At 40.9% G+C, this 23,130-nt stretch overlaps 2 protein-coding genes across 3 annotated transcripts in view; one reads left to right on the top strand and one right to left on the bottom strand.

Moving 5' to 3' along the window:
* Positions 1-23,130, top strand: part of DHCR24 (24-dehydrocholesterol reductase) — a 90,723-nt gene that overhangs the window by 15,207 nt on the left and 52,386 nt on the right. The window contains exons 1-2 of one of the 2 annotated variants that reach the window (XM_070745934.1): positions 10,675-10,734; positions 14,676-14,730. The exons of the other annotated variant lie outside the window; for it this stretch is intronic. Coding sequence (XP_070602035.1) covers positions 14,695-14,730 — 36 coding nt within the window. The 5' untranslated portion in view covers positions 10,675-10,734; positions 14,676-14,694. Of the gene's footprint in view, positions 1-10,674; positions 10,735-14,675; positions 14,731-23,130 lie in introns of those variants that run through there. 2 annotated transcript variants of the gene reach the window in all.
* The window catches only part of TMEM61 (transmembrane protein 61), a 37,585-nt gene continuing 18,317 nt past the window's right edge, over positions 3,863-23,130 (bottom strand). Inside the window, exons 2-3 of the mRNA XM_070745939.1 lie at positions 9,310-9,732; positions 3,863-4,560 (exon numbers count right to left, since the gene is read on the bottom strand). Of these exons, the coding sequence (XP_070602040.1) occupies positions 4,269-4,560; positions 9,310-9,662 (645 nt within the window). The 5' untranslated portion in view covers positions 9,663-9,732 and the 3' untranslated portion in view covers positions 3,863-4,268. The remainder of the gene's footprint in view (positions 4,561-9,309; positions 9,733-23,130) is intronic.

Here is a 23,130-nt window from a genome sequence, read left to right as displayed (position 1 = left end):
CCCTCTTATCACCCCAAAATAAACAAGTGACTCAGTCTTAATATTTCCACCTCGCCGTCCAGAAAACAAAACACTCAGATGATAAGTTATTCATTTGCATCTTGGATCCTCACTGATTTCAGATTTAGAGGCAGACCCAGTAGCACGACTGGACATATTTTCGGCTGAGGGAGACATTCGTGTCCTCCTCCCCACCTCCGTGTGTCACATTATATGTGATTATTCCTCATCTTGATTTGTTAATTGTGAGGCACTAAACAGACTGCAACCAATGCTCTGGAAAAGAAAAAAAGACATTTCCCAACACTTTTAAAATAAATTTCAAAAGCAACATTTCTATCGGGGTGAAATGCTCCCAGTTTTCTCATGCCTGTCTGTTGATAGAAACATAGAAACATAGAAGACTGACGGCAGAAAAAGACCTCATGGTCCATCTAGTCTGCCCTTATACTATTTCCTGTATTTTATCTTACAATGGATATATGTTTATCCCAGGCATGTTTAAATTCAGTTACTGTAGATTTATCTACCACGTCTGCTGGAAGTTTGTTCCAAGGATCTACTACTATTTCAGTAAAATAATATTTTCTAATGTTGCTTTTGATCTTTCCCCCAACTAACTTCAGATTGTGTCCCCTTGTTCTTGTGTTCACTTTCCTATTAAAAACATTTCCCTCCTGGACCTTATTTAACCCTTTAATATATTTAAATGTTTCGATCATGTCCCCCCTTTTCCTTCTGTCCTCCAGACTATACAGATTGAGTTCATTAAGTCTTTCCTGATACGTTTTATGCTTAAGACCTTCCACCATTCTTGTAGCCCGTCTTTGGACCCGTTCAATTTTGTCAATATCTTTTTGTAGGTGAGGTCTCCAGAACTGAACACAGTATTCCAAATGTGGTCTCACCAGCGCTCTATATAGCGGGATCATAATCTCCCTCTTCCTGCTTGTTATACCTCTAGCTATGCAGCCAAGCATCCTACTTGCTTTCCCTACCACCTGACTGCACTGTTCACCCATTTTGAGACTGTCAGAAATCACTACCCCTAAATCCTTTTCTTCTGAAGTTTTTGCTAACACAGAACTGCCAATACAATACTCAGATTGAGGATTCCTTTTCCCCAAGTGCATTATTTTACATTTGGAAACATTAAACTGCAGTTTCCATTGCTTTGACCATTTATCTAGTAAAGCTAAATCATTTACCATATTACAGGTGCCTCCAGGAATATCAACCCTATTGCACACTTTAGAGTCATCGGCAAATAGGCAAATTGATGGTCACAAAGGCAGCGCAAGGCTCCACCCAACCGCCCACATGCCACCATTTTACCCTCTGCACATGCGCAAAGCGTTCTGGGCATGTGCAGAGCGTAAAAGAATGCAAATGGCAGTGTCCAGGCGGGTTGGTGGAGCCTTGCGTTGCCAAATCAGGGGTTTGATGAAATATTCTCATTGAATACTTTGTTCTGTACAAAGTTGAATGTGCACAACAGCATGTGGAATTGATTGTCAATCAGTGTTGCTGCCTAAGTGGACAGTTTGATTTCACAGTTTGATTTACTTGGAGTTACCTTGTATTGTTTGATACCAGGTTGCAATGCCTTGGTCTCTTCAGCCTTGAAAGACGGCGTTTAAGAGGTGACTTGATCAAATCATGCACAGGATAGAAAAGGTGGATAGAGAGAAAAAGATTTCTCTATCACACAATACTAGGACAAGGGGGCACTCCCTAAAGCTCCTAGGTAAGAAAGTGAGGACAAATCAAGGGAAATATTTCTTCACCCAGGGGGTCGTTGGTTTATGGAATTCACTTCCAGAAGAGGTCGTGACAGCTGTCAGCCTTGATAACTTCAAGGCAGGATTAAACAGATTCATGGATGCAAAGTGTATCCGTGATTATTGAAACAGATGTCCATGTGCCGCCTCTATGTTGGTTGAGACAGGCAGGATTCCCTTGAGTACCATTTGTTGGGGGTCAGGGGAAAGGGAGGGTCTTGCCTTCTTTTTCTGCTTAAGATCCCCATGTACAATTGGTGGGTCACTGTGTGACACAGAATGCTGGACTCGATAGGCTTTGGCCTGATTCAGCATGGCTCTTCTTATGTTCTTATTTTTTTGAGCAGTGTACTTTTGTCCTATTGGATTTGAAACCTAGAATTTGGATCTCGGAAGATTTCTTAGATTCCTGGTTCTCCATCTTTCATATATGACATTTATTTGTTTGTTTGTTTGTTTGTTTGTTTGTTAGTTAGTTAGTCAGTCAGTCAAACAATTATAGGGTAGTAATTTGTACAAATAAAACATCAGATAAGTAATGATAAAAAGTAACAAAAGAAGACAATAGGACAGGGACGGTAGGCACAATGGGGCGCTTATGCTCACCCTTTACAGACCTCTTAGAATGGGGGAGAGGTCAACTGTAGATAGTCTAAGGTTAAAGGTTTTGGGGTTCTAAAATTCTAAAGTCTAAAGTTAAAGTTCTACCAATCCTTCCATCAAAGAACTTGAATGTCACCAACTTAGAAGTAAGAAGCCTATTTTTTAGTTACTGTATGTTTTAAGGTCATATCAAAAGCAGTAATTGTTGAAAGTAATGTTTACTGCTAGAGTTATAAGAGACAGCTAATTTGGGCTGATTTAATGAGAGAATTGTTCCTTAAACACACATCAGGGAATATATTAACGGAGAGATTGTTAACTAACACTAAATATTTTTTTTCTTTTCTAACTATTCTGAGAGGATTCCAATTCTCAGTTTCAGACTAGACATTGCTAATTTGCTCAGTTCTCCATGTCCAGCGAGCTTAATTCCCCCCTCCCCTCCCTATCTTCTCTTTCTTATGGGGTCTTTCCAAACTGTGAAATAAATTATGTTCCATTTGCAGTTTTTCCCTGCTTGCACATCGCTAAAAGCCAGGAGTGAAATCTCCCCAGTTCATTAGCGGCTGTTGGTTGTCGGGTTGCGAAGGGAGCGCAAGGCTCCGCCCATGTGCCCGGATGCCATTTAGATTCTTTTACGCTCTGTGCATGCGCAAAACATTCTGTGCATACACAGAGGGTAAAAGAACCCAAATGGCGTCATCCGGATGGGTAGGCGGAGCCTCGCACTCCCTTCGCGACTGACTCTCCACCGACCAACAGCCACGAGTGAACCAGGAGCATTTCACCTCTGCTACAAGCAACATCTTTTTATGCCACATTCCCATGATGCTACTTTCATCTCCTTCCCAATTCGTAAGTGAGACAGGCTTCAGCTTTAATAATCAGTATTAAAGGAGTATTTCCTCACTTCTCCAGCACTGACCAAAGGTGGACTCAAGAGATACAGGTTTAGACCCTAGGAAAGGGAAGTCACAGCTAATTACCAACGGAAGGGGAAGTGCCCGACACAGGATAGGAGACTGCAGTGTGGTTTATCAATGTCTTGCTAACATGATGAATGGAAGCACCAATTCAGCAATGGGGAAAAGTCCTTAGACCTCTTCAATGGTACCACCTATAAGCTATGCAACACTGGCTGTGTTACATTGTACCAAACAATTAGATTTAATAGTAGTAAAACTTTGTCCGAAGCAATGTTCTATTAAAAAAGCCAATAAAACATTGTAACTTAATATAATAATAAAAGACAATAAGAGCATGTGTTCTTGTAAAGGAACTCAGGAGGTATATGAGAAAGCATGTGTTATAAACACGTGAGGGAGGTGTAAGGGAATTTTCATTATTTAAAAATCATTTCATTACTTTATTATAATTTTCCAGTGCAATCTCTGGCCACAGATAAAATGAATCCTTCCAATTTAGATTTATTTATTTATTTACTGCAAATGTTCAGAAAGCAGTTATATTGTGCACATAAAGTTGAGCTGATCATCAATTTATAATACATTTTATTAAGAACATCTTTATTTTTCAACAACCATTAACCCAGAAACTGGTTACCTGAATTTGTTGTCAACTTTCCTTCTAGACCTCTTCTGGAGCATCTTTCAAGAAGTTCTCCCCAAGTCAATTGCATTTTATTTAGTTCATATTTCGGATGCACCTCCAAAAAATCTGGACATCCATGAGGTTTACCGGGTACATGTTAATCACATACTACAAAACAATGTTGAGACTACTCTTGGATAATTTAGCAAAAGCTCCTACAAAAATATATATACATCAATTATTTTATCCCAATGTGCCACAATTAATTAAAGGAAAACAAAATATCTACAGCAATCCGGAAATTCCTACACAGTGCTATAAAAGATGCCTGGATCATCCATCACGCAAGCCGATGCTCTCATAGCTTGGGGGTGGAGTGTCACAGACAATGACAGCTTCATCTCGTGATGCTAAGCTTGGCTTGGGTGGAATGTTCCGAAACAAAACTCCATCTGAGGAACTGCGTCTCCGACTGCCCTGCCCTTTGGGATCTTCATCCACCACCTGATATAAGGGCAACCGGATCTCCTTTGAAACCGGAGACTGCATGTCGTGGGAGGCATTTTCAGCCGGTTGACAATTCAAAGCCTCCTCGTAAGTGGGAATACTGGTGGCCTCCCAGGTGCTGAAACAGAATCAAGACCACAAAGAAAATCAGTTGGTGTGTCCTAAAATTCAGTATTTTATTCTAAAATAAGGTTTACAAAGACGAGCATGAGCACTGTTATCTGTTGTAGAGGAGCTAGAAGCTTAGAGCAGGGTGGGACCTACACTTGTCCCAAAAAAGATGGATCACAGATAGATAAAGATAGAGATAGATAGATAGAGAGAGAGAGAGAGAGACTTGTGGTTGGATCACAGCCAGTTCCTCTGATAGCAGATTTTGAGTCTGATGAGCCAGGTCCATCCGAGCATCGGACACCTGTGTGGCTATTGGAGGATTCAGACAGTGAGGGGGAAGGAGAGATGGAAGCTGAAGGTTCTGGAGAGATAGATGTGGAGGCCCCTGCAATGTCTATGAAACCCCCAGCTACGGCCTTGTCTGGGTCAGATGAGGAGGGGGTGATTAATGATCCAATCCTGAATGGGCATGTGTGAAGGATTAGGGGAAGACAGGAACAGTTGCACAGACACAGGAGGAGATCTTGATCACAGCTGAGGGTAATAGGGAATTCTGCAACATGCATAAAAGGGGAGGTTTGTGGAAGTGTTCTTTGCAGGAGTTATCATTCGTGGTTCTCAGAGAAAGAGAAACAGATCCAGAGTTTTCTCTAAACCCAACATCCCTGCTTTCTTGGAGCAACTCAGCCTTTGGAAAATTGCTTTATGAAAGACTGTAGTTATTGCAAAAATAGTGAGTACCCTTGCTTCAGCCCACTTCGGAGACATTATTTACAAACCTTGGGAGGGGGGGGGGGGGTTGGACATTTGTTATCGGCCTTGAAGACAACTCAAGCTCTTTATTTTGCTTTAATTGCGGTTCTCAGTCAACTTGTTAACGAAATATATTTTTGTGTTTCTGAAACTCCAATCTGTATGTTTTACTTTGACCTTAATTACTGCTCAGCTGTCATGCCAGGCAGAACAGTAGATAGATAGATAGATAGATAGATAGATAGATAGATAGATAGATAGATAGATAGATAGATAGATAGATAGATAGATAGATACTGTAGATAGACAGACAGACAGACAGACAGACAGACACAGACAGATGGACAGACATGGGGGAGAATATAGAAATGTATTCCAATAGCTCTGAAACTGTAGTTATATATCTCTGGAGTTAAGTTATGCTGAGCATAAGGAAATTTCCTTTATGTTTATAACGATCAGTAGTGGGTTCCTACCAGTACACCTAATTACACACAGCTCCGCAGCTCTGGTGCGAGTTCGAGTGAAATTTTGCTTCCTGCACCTGTGCAGGTAGCAAAATCTTGCACAGGGATGCACGTTGCTTCCGTGCGTTTTGGCATGGAAGCAAAAAATCTTGCTGAACCACGCGTGTGCACATGTGTATCCATGCAAGATTTTGCTACCTGTACAGGTGCAGGAAGCAAAATTTCGTTTGAACGTGTGCTGGTGCTGCAGAGCTGCGTGCAATTAGGTACACCAGTAGGAACCCACTACTGATAAGGATAAATGATTTGCAAAATCTTAAATTCAAATCTTTTACACCTCTGCCGCATATGAAAAAAAATATGCAGACTCTGTATTAGTAAAATCTTATTGCAATGAAATTCTCATCCTCCAGCATCAGATTACGGTAGTATAAATCATAATAATCTGTCTTTATCACCAACAGGAGAAACAAAATTTGGGCTGCATTACAAGTTGCAGTTGAAGGAGGAGTTTGCAAATGTTGACAGTCTCATTGCAATATTTTTTTTTTTTTTAAAGGAAGAATACACAGGGAAACAAATCCAGTCTGGCAAGATGTTATCTAGTCAGGTCAATCTGACTCATAACAATCAATTGCTGTACACATCACAGCCAAGCCCCAAGTTCCCATTGTTTCCCTGTTCCACCCATATAACATGGTTCTCCAAACAGAATAGGGAGGAAAACCAGAGTGCATTTAGCAGGAATTGGGCTTCCTAGGCCCAGTCAAAACCAGACTTTTACCAGGATCACTTTCCAGACTTTTAAGACAGAGTGAGGAAAATGTGAAAGTAAGCAAAAAATATTTTCATCCTGTAACCAGCAGAAACCATAATGCCTTTGAATTGGGGGTGCCCTAAAGCCTTTACCAGTTACAGATATTAGATTAGAAACACAGAGATTGAATGTGTAAGACAGTTTGGGACCTTTAAAAAAGCAAACTAAGAAGATCGTGCAGCTAATTTCTTCAGTGTTAGTGTAGTATTAATACACAATGGATCCTCAAGTTTTTCCCACACTCTTAAGCAACACCCAGCATCAAAACTCAAAGGTATGACCACTGATTAATCTTTATTGTACGGGTCATAAAACAGACCATATTTTTTCTATTGTATTTTACTGTACAACACGGTTTGTATACAGATACAACTTTCACATAACCTTTGCTCATCCTGTTTCCTCTTTTTCAAGGGGAAAAATAATTCAGAAGTGGAAATTACTATAAATAGGGATGGTTGAAATCATCATGAAACCAGACTAATCAGGCAGAGGCTGCTCTATCTAGACTAAAAGGAAGAAATGGGAGAGAAATGGCTGTAATATAGTATGTACTCATAGTTTCATAAGGTTTGGTATGGAGAATTAATTGGCGAAAGTATAAGAGCTACACCTTCACCCTTCCCCAAACCAGGGAGAAAGGGGTACCAAATTTCTTTGTGAGAATCAAAATTCCAACCAATTCAGCCATATTGATTTCACAGTCTTTTTTAAAATGGGCAAATAATATTCTTATTGTTCAGTTTTACCGAAGTTGATACACTGTCTAAACCAAAGTGCCTCCTAAAATTTGGACTATCATTCTTGTTATGTCTAAACACTGGCTGTGCTGGCTGAATATTATGGCATGGTAGTCTAGCACCTAGCTATCCTTGCTTTGTCTCCAAAACTAAGCATGGTTAAAACTTGGCTGTAAGGTTTGCAAAGAATAATGGTTTATTGGCTAGACTAGGAATTTGAAAAAACATCCCAGAAATCACCTATATCAGTGGTTCTCAACCTGGGGGTCGGGACCCCTTTGGGGGTCGAATGACTGTTTCACAGGGGCTGCCTAAGACCATGGGAAAAGACAAATTTTCCCATGGCGTTAGGAACTAAGGCTTCTATTCTGGCGCCCCGGAAACTGGAAGACCATCTGGCAATGACACTCGTGCCCACAGAGAGGGCTGGCACTGGTGGCACAGGTTCGCCATCACAGGGCTAGATGGCTTCTGACAAATGAACCTTCTACTCCTCTCTTCTCTTGTATGATGCTTCTCTTGAAGTAGCACTTCCTGACAATTATTTTCTGGGAGAGTTAAAAGGACTATGTTGATAGAAACATAGAAGATTGACGGCAGAAAAAAACCTCATGGTCCATCTAGTCTGCCCTTATACTATTTCCTGTATTTTATCTTAGGATGGATATTTATTTTATTTATTTATTCATTTGTCCAATACACAAATACATAGGAAGAAAAATAGACGTGTAGTAATATATATAAGGGTAAAAGTGAACTTAGAGGAGAGGATATATGAAAGAAAGAGAATATATATGATAAGTGAGAGAAAGGAAAGAAAATTGGACAGGGGACGAAAGGCACACCAGTGCACTTATGTATGTTTATCCCAGGCATGTTTAAAGCCAGTTACTGTGGATTTACCAACCACGTCTGCTGGAAGTTTGTTCCAAGGATCTACTACTCTTTCAGTAAAATAATATTTTCTCTTGTTGCTTTTGATCTTTCCCCCAATTAACTTCAGATTGTGTCCCCTTGTTCTTCTGTTCACTTTCCTATTAAAAACACTTTTCTCCTGAACCTTATTTAACCCTTTAACATATTTAAATATTTCAATCATTCTTTCTGTCCTCCAGACTATACAGATTGAATTCATTAAGTCTTTCCTGATAAGTTTTATGCTTAAGACCTTCCACCATTTTTGTAGCCTGTCTTTGCACCCGTTCAATTTTATCAACATCTTCTGATCTCTCAGATTGTTGTGGTTAGCTCTGGCCCTGCTCCTGCCCCAAGGACTGTGGATGTGGGGGAGACATCCACATGCTGCAGGCCTGTTTTTCTCCCAGTGGAATCTGCTGATGAAGGCTCCTCTGACCAAGAAGACATGAGTGACAGGGAGGAGAGTGCGGCAGACAGTTCAGAAGGAGATCAATTATCTAGGTCCTCCTTGGATTCAGAACAAGAGTTAATGATACAGCCACGCATGAGGAGAGCGATGCATAGGCAACAGCAACTGAGAGATTATTATCAAAGAAAATGAGGCCACCTGTGGTTGGATGGGGCTGTGGTAATTAGTGAGGCTGCTATAAATAGCAGCCTGTGGGTTTGGCCATTGTGGAGGATTATCTGATCATTGTGTTTCGTGACTGCTTTACTGACTTTGACTTTTTGTGTGCTGATTTTCCCCCGCTTTGAAACTAAACCAGAGCAAAGTGTGTTTCACTTTGTGAAAGAAGAAGGACTGTGAATTGCCTCACAGCTGCAAGCTAAGTATCACAGAACTGATAAGGGACTTGTACAAATTACCAGTTTGTTTGGAGACGAGTGCTCTTTGCTATACCAAAAGAGGGCTTAGGTTAAGTGACTTTTCATTATAAAGAACATTGTTTTGAATTTTCAAACGTGTGTGTGTCTGAAATTTGTACCTGTGAATTTTTGAGAGGAGTCTGCCAGGGAGCCCGACAGAACACAGATATGGCTACAAAGATCTCGCTAACCTGCATGTCTGCTTTTCAAGAGGTTCGACTGTGGAGTATTGAAGGTCGCTGGAAAAATGGTACTGGTAGTGCCGGGAAATTATTCCAGCATTGGCTGACCAAAGGAGTCCAAACAGAAGCAGCAGCCCACCAATGCCACAACAGAAGAAGCTGATGGATCTGAGTACAGGACTGGAAGAGGAAGCCCTGGTCATAGGAAGCCCTGTTTCTCCTTGAGGGGTGACTTTGGGGTCACTGCTGGGTGCAGTGACCCCCATTTCACCGTCACTCCACCAAGCAAAGCACAGTGTTCCCGTCACTAGCAGGAGAGCTCCAGCGATGGTTACTCCGTGACGCAAAGAAGCTATTGCCATGTTAAATACTGAGGCCGGCAGAGATTGTAAAATATTTTACAAGGAATAGGTTCTGGTGTCAAAGCTCAGCCTGGAAAAGAAGTAAGAAAACGAATGGTGAATAGATACCAGCAGACCGCAGAACAAACAAAACAAAAGCACAAAGTTTACATTCAGAGAGTAATTAATTAATATTTATTCTTTGCCTTTTAAAACATCCCGAAGTTTTCTTAAGGGAAGGGGGAAAAAACAAATGCCGTTTTGTGGCTATTTTCAATAAAGTTAAATTTATCCTGGGAGGCAAATGAACAGCTTTTGCTTTTGAGATCAATCAAATGGATTTATAATAACAACAGCTAGTTGAAAGGGACCTTGGAGGTCTTCTAGTCCAACCCCCTGCTTGAGAAGGAAATCCTGCACCACTTCAGACCAATGGTTATCCAACATCGTCTTAAAAACTTCTTTTAAAAAAATATATATTTTATTGGTTTTTGCACATACATAACGCAATACAAACAACATACAACAGTGCTCTGTGCATGTGTCCCATCACCCGACTAAACATACATTCCCCACCACCAATTGGGGGGCGGGGTGTTCAATTATTTACGAGTATATATTCTGTTATTTCCTCAGCTCTGATTTGCATTTATTTACAATTCAAAGAGTGATTTGAGTTTATTTTTCACCTTTTCATCACAAATTTTACTTAACATATAATCCTTCACCTTGTCCCATCGTTCCATCAGATTCTCGAGTTTGTTTTCATTAAAGTTGTTTAATCTTATTTCCTTAATTTCAAAGTGAATGTGATCCACCAGTGATCCACTAGTACCAATTCTGTAATGTCCATTTTTTAGCCTCTTTCCAACCCAATACCACTACTGCTTGAGCGCTTTCCAGTGCTGCAGTTTTTATTTCTTTAAAATCTCTCAGTTCTCTTTGTTTAACTAATACCGCTATTTCTTTTGTAATTATCCACTTAATGTTTAACATCTTGTTTATTTCATTCTGCACTTCCTTCCAGAATTTCTGGACTTCAGCACACTCCCAGAACAAAACTTCCAGTGTTGGAGCACCTACAACTTTGGAGGCAAGTTGTTCCACTGATTAATTGTTCTATCTGTCAGGAAATTTCTCCTTAGTTCCAAGTTGCTTCTCTCCTTGTTTAATTTCCACCCATTGCTTCTTGTCCTACCCTTTGGAGAATACAGTAGTTTGACTCCCTCTTCTTTGTGGCAACACCTGAGATATTGGAACACTGTTGTCATGTCTCCTCTAGTCCTCCTTTTAATTAAACTAGACATACCCAGTTCCTGCATATAAATCTGTCTAGAATTTACAGCAAATTCATTGTATTTGCGCATTTTACAGGGCAGTTAGATGAAGTCACAGAATTTTAAGAAATCAATAAAGAGGATCCCCACTATCTTACATATCTATTTGTATCTTGATCCAAACAACACTAGGTAATCCCATTTTTACAGGACTTCATCACACCACAGGTTCATTTTAAACCTTTCGTTCAACTTTGCTTACTCAAGAGTGAAATACCGAAATGGTATTCAATTCAGCTATGAGCTCAGCTAAAATCTGACATTCTTCTTAATGTGGTATTCCCTTGCCATATGATTTCAGCATTCAAGTGAAAAGATTAGGAAGGAAGGAAGGAAGGAAGGAAGGAAGGAAGGAAGGAAGGAAGGAAGGAATGATATAAAGGTTCACCTGTGCATTCTAAGCAACTTTGAAGGTCAGCGGTTCAAATCTCATCACCGGCTCAAGGCTGACTCAGCCTTCCATCCTTTCGAGGTGGGTAAAATGTGGACCCGGATTATGGGGGGAATAGGCTGGCTCTGTTAAAAAGTGCTATTGCTAACATGTTGTAAGCCGCCCTGAGTCTAAGAAGGGTGGCATAAAAATCAAATAGATAGACAGACAGACAGACAGACAGACAGACAGACAGACAAACTCTGGGGGAGATTCAGATTTGAGAAGCCAAATCAATGCCATATATAATCTTACATAACTAAAGTTATACCACACACATACACGCATACACATCAGTTCCTATCAAATCTCAAACCATACTATGACCAAGGAGAGGAACTCACATTTGTTGGGATTAATATTTTTCTTATCAAGCACCTGTTAATATTTTTTGTGCTACATGGATGGCGCCGTTTTCGTTACATGCTACATGATGTACAACCATTAGCATGCAATTATATGTTAGTAGATAAAACCTTTATTATCTTGTGCTTTGGTAGCTTTTGGGTGTGGGAGCCCCCGTTTCCTGGTTGTTCTTCTTTTTCTATGTTTGGTTTGAGTCAGTACTGATGGGGCAGGGAGGTCCCGTGTGATGCTTCAGAGCTCTATTTTCACTGTTCTCCTACTGAGCATCTTTTAATTTCCTGCAAATGTTCTACTGTCATTCTAGTTTCTTTCTATTATTTCTGCTGAGTTCCAATACTGAAGAGGCAGGAGACTGGTGGAGTGACTTGAGCTCTTTATTAGGTTACAGGGAGTAACTTCCAGAGGGAGTATACAAAACACAGGGGGTTTAAACAGGGAGCCAATCTGGCAGGGAACCAATCGGAATTTTCCTACCTTCCTTCCCTATCGGACTGGAGTGAAAACTTCCCAGCTTCTTCAGGATATAACAATTTCCATTTCTCCAATTCATCTTTCCCAAATTCAACTCTTGACACTACCAAGAAATTGATTTATGGATCTCTTGTTGCATAGTTTACTAATCATCTCATTCTTTTCATAACAAGCAACACTCTTTTATGCTTTCAGATTTATAGACATTCCCTTTGCCCCGATCCAGTGACGATTAATTTGCAGATAGAGGAATATTTCATATTTTACACATCCCATGTTTACAGCTGCTAGCAAGCACAGTAACTAAACGTTGGAATGAATTCTCTCAAGATGCACCCCTACATCTATGTGCAATGTGAGCACTGTAATTATATGGGGGAGCTACTAATAGTGCAAAAAGGCTTGGTGTGAATCAGATGTTAATCATCATACATTTGGTTTCAAGTGAAATAGAAGGCCAAAATGAAATAGATAAAAATACTGGCAGTGTTTCAAAAACTAGCAGAGAGAGAGGGGGGGAAGAGGGAGGAGGGAGGGAGGGAGAGGGAGAGAATGAATCATGGTTCTGCTTGGATATGGAATGAAAAATGGTAGAGAAGGAAATATATGTATTTATTTGGTTACACATAATATTTGACCATCAATACAGGTAGGTGTTTATTTATTTTCAAAAGTTAGTAAAGAGAATGGCTGTGAAAATCTTTCCACTCTGCATTCACATGCAAAAGTATATCATTTTTCACAATGCAAAAAGTATAGATCACTAGTTTTATGGTGCAGAATTAGGAAGCCATGAATTCCAATAATCCTGCATAAACTGAGCAGTGCACAGGAAACAGGTAAGTCAGGAACAAGATAGATAGATAGATAGATAGATAGATAGATAGATAGATAGATAGATAGATAGATAGAGATAGATGATAGATAGATAGATAGATAGATAGATAGAGATAGATAGATAGATAGATAGATAGATAGATAGATAGATAGATAGATAGATAGATAGAAAGAAAGAAAGAAAGAATTCTTTATTGGCCAAGTGTGATTGGACACACAAGGAATTTGTCTTGGTGCATATGCTCTCAGTGTACATAAAATAAAATATAGATTTGTCAAGAATCATGTGGTACAACATTTAATGATTGTCATTAAGTGTTGTACCACATGAGTTCAATGTGGTACAACACTTAATGTGGTATAACACTTCGACAAGATTCAACTCCTATATGTTAGTCCCAAAAGTTCAATTCCTGGACCTGTCTTTACAAACTTTTTCAGTTAAAAGGAGGCCTCACTTATTGACCACGCGTTTAGCAATTGTTTAAACTTGTGAAAACATATTATTTATGACCAACCCTCCAAGTTCTGGCTTTGCAACTGAGTTGCACTTCCAATGGATACAGTGGGATCACAACTGAATTACAGTGGTACCTCGAGATACGAGTTTAATTCGTTCCGGACCTGGGCTCTTAAGTCGAGCAGCTCTTATCTCGAACGACTTTTCCCCATAGGAATTAATGTAAATAATTTTAATTGGTTCCAGCCCTCAAAAAACTCACAAAGTTAGTCTAAATTATGCAGAAAGACATGTTTTTAATGAAGAAATGTACATGTACATATAAATGAATAATGAAGTTTCTTTCACTTAACTTGTAAACTTTCTTAAACTTTTAAATTTACATATGTTCAACTTCTCTGCCACCCAATCCTGTAGGACAGAGGTCCCCAACCCTTTTTGCACCAGGGACCGGCTTTAAGCGATCAAGAGAGGAATGGGTGAATGAATGGACGGAGGGTGGGAAGGAAGGAAGGAAAGAGGGAAGGGACAGGAACAGAGGAAGGAAGCAAGGAAACTTATGAAAGGGGAGAGTAAGAGAGGAATGAGTGAAGGGAGGGAGGGAGGGAAGAAGGTGGGAAGGAGAAAGAAAAGAAGAAATAGAGGAAGGGAAGGTAAAAGAGAGAAAGAAAAAGAGCAAGAAAGAAAGAAAGAAAGAAAGGGGGAAGGGACAGGAACAGAGGAAGGAAGGAAGGAAACTTATGAAAGGGGAGAGTAAGAGAGGAATGAGTGAAGGGAGGGAGGGAGGGAAGAAGGTGGGAAGGAGAAAGAAAAGAATAAATAGAGGAAGGGAAGGTAAAAGAGAGAAAGAAAAAGAGCAAGAAAGAAAGCTGCAAGCACCCCCCCGAGCCCCCCAGGCCGGCTGCAACCTTTTAAAACACGTGCGCCGCTTCGCAGCTGTCTCCTGAAGCCGAACGCGGAAGTTAGCGTTTGGCTTCAGGAGACAGCTCCTTGGCGCTTGTATCTCGAATTTGGGCTTGTAAGTAGAACAAAAATATCTCTCCCCTCCCAGCTCTTATCTCGAGTTGCTCTTAAATAGAGCAGCTCTTATGTCGGGGTTCCACTGTACTGTCTTTTACTATTTTTCCTGCTAGCTTGTCACAAGCAAAGTCAATGGGGAAACCAGCAAGAAACTCCAAAGTCACTCTGGTAAGTCACCCATCCCTTTCTATTCCGACACCCCATCACAGCTTCCATCTCCTGGTCTTGCTGCACTTGTGTACCCCCTTTTTCTAAGAAACCCACTCCTACCTACAACCCATGCATCTTGTGGCTAATGGGAATGCCAGAATTGTTTTTGCTAAGCAACACAGTCAGGTGATATTGCATTTTACTACTGCATCACTTGGTGATGACTATCACTGGTCCCAGTTGCCATCATAACCTGAGGACTATTACAATGGATTTTCGGATACTTTTATCTCAACCGTAAAACTTTCTGCTACCCATTTATCAAATGTCTCTTTCTGGCTTGAGAATCAGGGGTTCTTATTTCACCTGCTTCTAAAATATATTTTCTGAAACAACTTTCCTGTTGCTTTGTTGGTATTGTATTTCCCAGAATGACAAAAATCCATGATAATGCAGAGGGATTGAAATCTAGAAAACTGATATTCATTAAATCTATGACAAGCAAAATTGCATTTCATTTGAACTAGGCTATGGGTAACTGAATTATGAGGCACTGAAAGAAATCTTGCATGGTCTCATCCTTATCTAATGAAAAGATATAGTAAAATCAGGTTTTATTAATAAATACAGCGACATTAGGTTTATTAAAGCTGCAGATAGGATGATGATGGAAGTTAATGAATCCAGTATGTTGTTTCAGTTCTAGATATGGATCTCTAAGCAATGAATCTCGATTCCAGGAAAATGAAGCTGCTGTAGAGCTTGTCCTTTGGTAAAGGACAAAATATATGCCCTTTAGCAAAAAAATAAAAAATAAAAAAATAATGCAAAGCATCTATTAGACAATTATACCTGGGGGGGGGGAAACAGAGTTCATCTCATTCCCATTAAAGTCTTTTCCTATCTATTTACTTCAGTTATTTATTTATTTTATTTGTTTTGTCAAGTACCTATTATTATACAAAGATATAAAAACAAAAACAACAACAATAATAATAATAATGGGGCGGCATACAAATCTAATAAACTATAAACTATAATAAACTATAATAAACTATAATAATAATAATAATAATAATAATAATAATAATAATAATAATAATTTATTAGTCTTGTATGCCGTATGATATTAGTAAGAGAAATACAGTATTAGAACGGGACAGAAGGTACATTGGTGCACTTATGCACGATTTCCCAGAAAATTTTGGTGGCATGGATTCCTACATCTATTAAATCCATTTGGATCTCTAAAGCAGTGTTTCCCAACCTTGGCCACTTGAAGAGATCTGGACTTCAACTCCCAGAATTCCTCAGCCAGCGAATGCTAGCTGGGGAATTCTGGGAGTTGAAGTCCAGATCTCTTCAAGTTGCCAAAGTTGGGAAACACTGCTCTAAAGTTGGAGTTATGCTTAGTAACATGTTCAACTTGAGTGGAAAAGAATAATAATAAAAGAGCTTTTAGACCTGGCATAGGTCACCTTGTGTCTTTAAGATGTTTGGAAAGCATTTGTGACCCAATGGTTAGGAACTGTACAAATAGTACTTTGAGGAAAAGAAGCATACGGCCAAAGCTACATGAACCCAGTTTTTATAACTTGATGCAAGGATTAGCTCTATTGAAACAATTTGTACTGATTTTATAGGAATGTCATGTTGTAGTTCTGTCAACTCCTTCTAAAGCCTTTAGAAGGATTTGCATTATACAGGATTCCATTAAGCCCGACTATCACATCTGAACAGTACCAATTAATTAATGTTATTGAAATAGTCTGTTTTTGGTAAATTGGATTACAGGATCAGGCTCTTTGCATTTCAAGACTTTCGTAAAGTATCTCTCAATATCTTGGATAATCCGGATCAAACTTTCAAAGCTGAGGCTGTTGTCACTGCTTTCTCTTCAGCCCTTCTAACCAACTAAAAAGAGAGACCATACACACATTAAAGCAGGATACATTCCTATTTTATCATTTAAAGACAAGAGACAATCTAGATTCTAGATCATTAACAGGGTACCATTTTGCATGGGAGATGTTCAATTTTTTTTTAAAAAAAAAGTGGTAAGTAACTAGCGACAATATTGTGAAGGGTGGTGGCAATTATTATTATTATTATTATTATTATTATTATTATTATTAATAATAATAATTAGATTTGTATGCTGCCCCTCTCCGCAGACTCGGGGCAGCTCATAACAGTGATAAAAAACAATCTATATTGACAAATCTAATAATTTAAAATCTAAAATAACAATTGTACATTTAAAAAATCTAAAAACAAGGAACCCCAATATAAAAAACATACATACAGTCATATCATGCACTAAAACTACATAGGCAGGGGGAGATGTCTCAGTTCCCCCACGCTTGACGACAGAGGTGGGTTTTAAGGAGTTTACGAAAGGCAAGGAGGGTAGGGGCAGTTCTAATCTCTGCAGGGAGCTGATTCCAGAGGGTCGGAGCCACCACAGAGAAGGCTCTTTCCCTGGGTCCCGCCAGACGACATTGTTTAGTCGACGGGACCCGGAGAAGGCCAACTCTGTAGGACCTGACCGGTCACTGGGATTCGGTCACTGGCAATGGTCGCTGGGATTCGGTCGCTGGCAATGTTTTTCAGCCAAATTTTTCTGAAGTTCTACGATGCAAAATAGGTTTGTTAAGCTTCAGCTGGATCAATTTTGCATTTTGAGCCCAAAGACAAACCCTTGTAAAATAAACCGCACCAAATGATAAAATGTGTAGCCAAAGTTTGGTGGGCCAAATTGGGAATGATCTGGGAGTCACAAAATAGCCTCTAGATTTTCCATTGCTGAAGTCCAGTCTTCCCCAACTTGGAGCTTCCAGAAATAGGGATTAAAATTCAAATAATCTTAAACTAGCAGGGCTAATGGTCAAAGATAACGAGCGGGAAAGTTTTACATTATCTGACAAAATTTGAATGGGGAAAAGCTCCCAATCACAGGATTGCCAACTTTCTTTTATTTCTATGAAATACAATGTAAATTGTTTGGGGTTTTTTAACATTCTACTACTGTCTCATAAAGAGCTGGTGGTTGGTGGTTCCCAGGAGTGAAAACACACACTTTCTGAAAACAAGACCTGCTATGATCATTGTCATTTAGGAAGCATAAGCAAAATAGAAAATCCTAAAATCTTACAATGTGAAGTCGTTAATTCAAACTTAAACTTCAAGAGGGGGACATGATCCAAACATTTAAATATGTTAAAGGGTTAAATAAGGTTCAGGAGGGAAGTGTTTTTAATAGGGAAGTGTACACAAGAACAAGGGGGCACAATCTGAGGTTAGTTGGGGGAAAGATCAGAAGCAACTTGAGAAAATATTATTTTACTGAAAGAGTAGTAGATGCTTGAAACAAACTTCCAGCAGACGTAGTTGGTAAGTCCACAGTAACTGAATGTAAACATGCCTGGGATAAACGAGTTGTTGAAGCGTGGAACTCATTACCGAACTCCGTAGTGTCATCCCCAAACCCCCAACACTTTACCCTTAGATTATCTACGGTTGACCTATCTAGATTCCTAAGAGGCCAGTAAGGGGCGAGTACAAGTGCACTAGAGTGCCTTCCGCCCCCTGTCCTATTGCTCTCCTATATCTCCTATACCTTTCTTCTATTCCTATATCTCTTCTTCCATTCTTTCATTGATATGTTCTATTACTATATCTTCTTTTCTATTCTTTCATAGATATATTTTACTATGAGTATCTCCTCCATAACCTTCATCATGTATTTTACTATGTATATATATACCCACTAAAACCCTCATTGTGCATTGGACAAAATCAATAAATAAAAAATAAATAAAACATACAGTATATCCATCCTAAGAAAAAATACAGGAAATAGTATAAGGGCAGACAAGATGGACCATGAGGTCTTTTTCTGCCGTCAATCTGCTATGTTTCTATGTTCAGCAGCGCTGCAAAAAGTCTGAATTGGCTAAAAGCATTTTCTTCTTCGTTTATATCTTCACATGATCGGATGATAAAAAGTTAGTTTGGCCTTGACATAAAGGCAAGGCCTTGGATGAAGTAAAGAGGAATATGTCCTTGGAAGAGCGAGAGATAATAAACCAAAGTGTACTGAAAGTGGCGTTTTTTCGCAGTTTCTTTGCAGTTCAGCCAAGACTAGTTTGCTATTTAAAATAATAATAATTTTTTTTTTTTGCCATGTGAAACAACCCAGCATTCTCCAGTTCAGCGTTCCAGGATGATTTTTGTGGGGGAGGTTAATAGCTGAACACATCTTCTGTCGCTTACAAAATAATAAGAGAGTGACAGTTTTATACGGGGAAAGAAAGAAAAAAAAGAATTTTTCCCTCCCTGGCAAAAGAAAAAAGAAAAAAGCTGCAACAGCAACATTTCCAACATCCCCAGCCCACGCAGCTGGGATAGAGGAGCCACAGATATAGCGGGTCCCCTGACTGAGAATTGCTAAATTCTGTGCAAGTCTTCTCGGGATTAAAATTTCTAATCATCAGCCACAGTTCAATGTACAGTGGTACCTCATGATACGAACTTAATTGGTTCCAGGAGGAGGTTCGTAAGGTGAAAAGTTTGTAAGATGAAACAATGTTTCCCATAGGAATCAATGTAAAAGCAAATAATGCGTGCAAATCATTCAGGAAAATCCCAAACTTTAGAAGGGAGGCGAACAGAGGTCAGGGAGGAGCAGCTAAAGGGGGCGGGTAGAAGAAGCAAGGCTAGGCTAAAGGGTAAGTGGGAAGGAACAAAGGCAAGGGGGCGCCCCTCCCTTTTCTTTCTTCAAAAGACACCCTTTCAGTGCCTCTGCAAGCACGCTGTTCTCCTACTTTTGTTAATGCAAAGTCTTTCCCCCTCCAAGCTGCCCCTCCCTTTTCTTTCTTCAAAAGACACTCTTTCAGTGCCTGCAAACACACTATTCTCCTACTTTTGTTAATGCAAAGTCTTTCCCCCTCCAAGCTGCCCCTCCCTTTTCTTTCTTCAAAAGACACTCTTTCAGTGCCTGCAAACACACTATTCTCCTACTTTTGTTAATGCAAAGTCTTTCCCCCTCCAAGCTGCCCCTCCCTTTTCTTTCTTCAAAAGACACTCTTTCAGTGCCTGCAAACACACTATTCTCCTACTTTTGTTAATGCAAAGTCTTTCCCCCTCCAAGCTGCCCCTCCCTTTTCTTTCTTCAAAAGACACTCTTTCAGTGCCTGCAAACACACTGTTCTCCTACTTTTGTTAATGCAAAGTCTTTCCCCCTCCAAGCCGCCCCTCCCTTTTCTTTCTTCAAAAAAGGGGGGGGGAAAGAAACCCCTTCATCCCAGCAGCAGCGGCTAGGGTTCGTAAGGTGAAAACAGTTCGGAAGAAGAGGCAAAAAATCTTAAACACCGGGTTCTTATCTTGAAAAGTTCGTTAGAAGAGGCGTTCGTAAGATGAGCTACCACTGTATTTAGATTGTGTTTTAAGTATTCCAACGGATCTTCCCATCATAAAGAGCCTTTTGAAATATATTTAGCAAATTAAATCTTTAAATGGGGTCTGTTGGAAATAAAGCAAATTTGTTAAGGGGGGCACAATCCTTAAAACAAAAATCTGCTTTGGGAAGTCGGATGTACAGTAATTGCAAGTTCCACAAATGGGTCTGCTTTAGGAATTTAGAATAAAGCAAAATTACGGCAAAGTTAATGTTCTGCCACTAAAGTTGGGAAGATTAAAGAGGATTCCCAGTTCAACACACAAGCTTTAAATAATGTTGGATACACGCATTTTACGAGTTGGTTGATTAACTAGTAGGCGACCAGCTTGTGTGAAATCCCGGTTCTTTCCTTTATAAAATATATATATATATATTTTATTGGTTTTTGCACACACATAACGCAATACAAACAACACACAACAGTGCTCTGTACATGTATTTATTTATTTATTTATTCATTTGTCCAATACACAAATACATAGGAAGAAAAATAGACATGTAGTAATATATATAAGGGTAAAGTGAACTTAGAGGAGAGGATATATGAAAGAAAGAAAATATATGGGATAAGTGAGAGAATAGGCGTTGATTGCTTACCTGAACGCCTCTTCTCGTACGGTGAGCGGGTACAGCAGTCACATGGGTTGCTCATGTCCAATCCGGTGGAACTGAGCCTAGTGTTAAAAAAGCTTGCTGGATCCGCCCCTTCCCAGAATTCGCGAATCCGTAGACTAGGCTCAGATGTGAAGCTCTTTAATGTTCAACTCTCATTGTTAGAGGAAAGAAAGGTTATAGAAGGTATAGAAGACACATACAAGGGAGGGAAGTGACTGCTGTACCCGCTCACCGTACGAGAAGAGGCGTTCAGGTAAGCAATCAACGCCTATTCTCCGTACTGAAGGAGCGGGTCCAGCAGTCACATGGGACATACCCAATAGATTGGTCCCTAGGGTGGGATTAGATTGCTATCGTGAGAGATAACGGATTGGAGTACCCTTCTGCCGAAGGCAGCGTCCGCTGAGGCGTAAGAATCAATCTTGTAGTGCCTGATGAAGGAATTTGGCGAAGCCCAAGTGGCTGCTTTGCAGACCTCCTCCAACGGGGCTTGAGTCGCCCAAGCGGCCGAAGTGGCTGCGCTCCTGGTGGAATGCGCTGTAATGTTCTTTGGAATTGAGAGGGAGGCCGACTCGTAGGCCTTAGAGATAGTCCGTCTGATCCAACGGCCTATCACTGTTGAAGATACTTTGGAACCCATGACTCTGGGATGATAGGCTACGAAAAGTGCTTCCGACCTCCGAAAGGGTCCTGTGCGTTGGATATAAATCTTCAGTGCTCTAGTGAGGTCCAGAGTGTGCCATCTAATTGCCAGAGGATGGTCCCGTTGGAGACAGAAGGAAGGTAAGACAATTTCTTGGGTTCTGTGGAACATGGAGCTGACCTTAGGTAAAAAGGTGGGGTCCAGTCGTAGAACTACCTTGTCCTGATGGAATTGGCAGAGGTCCTGCCTGATTGAGAGAGCTGCCAACTCCGAAATGCGTCGGGCAGAGGTAATTGCCACCAGGAATGCTACCTTAAAGGATAGGTACCTGAGGGACGCAGATTTTAGGGGTTCATAGGGTGCCTGCGTGAGGGAATGGAGAACCCGTGGCAAATCCCAGGAAGGATATCTGTGGACCTTAGAAGGTCTGAGATTGGTCATACCTTTAAGAAATTCTTGAACTTCCGTGAAGGAACGGAGAGGCTGTCTGCGAGGCCCTGCTAGGACAGAGGAAATGGCCACCAAATGGCGACGGATAGTGCTGGTGGAAAGGCCTTGATGGAAACCTTTCATAAGGAAGGTTATGATTCTGTGAATGGGGATGCACAGGGGAGATAAACCTTCCTGTAAACACCACTGGTGAAACTTGGACCATGTATGGTCGTAGATCCGATTGGTCGATCCTCTCCTGGCCTTTAAGATGACCTCCACTGTGTCGGGGTCGTGTCCTCGCAGCTCTAAGTCTCTCCTGATAATAGCCAGGCGGTGAGGTGGAACCACTCCGGGTCTGGATGGAATGAGGCCCCCTGCCGTAGCATATCCTCCGAAACGGGGAGTCGCCAGGGGTCCTGAACGGACAGCTGCTGGAGGTCCGCGAACCAGGGCCGGCGGGGCCAATGAGGGGCGATCAGGATTACTCGAGCCCTCTCGATGATGATCTTGTAGAATTGGTATTGGAGGGAAGGCGTATAGGAGTCCTGGAGGCCAGGGGCTCCTGAGGGCATTGGTTGCCTCTGCTCCCGGGGCTGGGAACCTGGAGAAGAATCGAGGGAGCTGGGCATTCGCTTCGGTCGCAAATAGATCCAGCACTGGGAGGCCGAATCTGAGGCCGATCTGTTGGAACAGTGCTTGGTGGAGATTCCACTCTCCTGGGTCTATAGTTGCTCGAGAGAGCCAGTCCGCCTGGACGTTGAGGCTCCCCGAGATGTGATCGGCTAGGAGCGACTGAAGATGCTTTTCCGCCCAAAGGCCTAACTTGAGGGCCTCCCTCATGAGAGCCTTGGATCTTGTGCCTCCCTGTCTGCAAATGTGGCTTTTTGTGGCTATGTTGTCGGTGAGAATGAGAACTTGTTGGTTGGAGATGCGAGGCTTGAACTGTTTTAGAGCTAGGGATACGGCTCTTAATTCTAGCCAATTGATGGGTCTGGAAGCCTCCTCTGGTGACCACGTGCCCTGGGCTATCATCCCCTGGGCATGGGCTCCCCATCCTGATAGGCTGGCATCTGTGGTGACGACAAATTGGTCCGGGCACCTGAAAGGAGATCCTTTGTCCATGGCCGGGGACATCCACCACTTGAGAGATCTGCGAACAATCGATGGAATGGCAATGCGACGACTTGAGTTGCTGTGCCCCGATCTCTGAAAGGGTAATAGAAGCCACTGTAGTTCCCTGGCATGGAGACGAGCCCAGGGAATGATG

This window comes from Erythrolamprus reginae, chromosome 3 (genome assembly GCF_031021105.1).
Source record: "Erythrolamprus reginae isolate rEryReg1 chromosome 3, rEryReg1.hap1, whole genome shotgun sequence".
In the NCBI taxonomy this organism is placed as follows: domain Eukaryota; kingdom Metazoa; phylum Chordata; class Lepidosauria; order Squamata; family Dipsadidae; genus Erythrolamprus; species Erythrolamprus reginae.
This window is presented reverse-complemented; position numbering and strand designations above follow the sequence as displayed.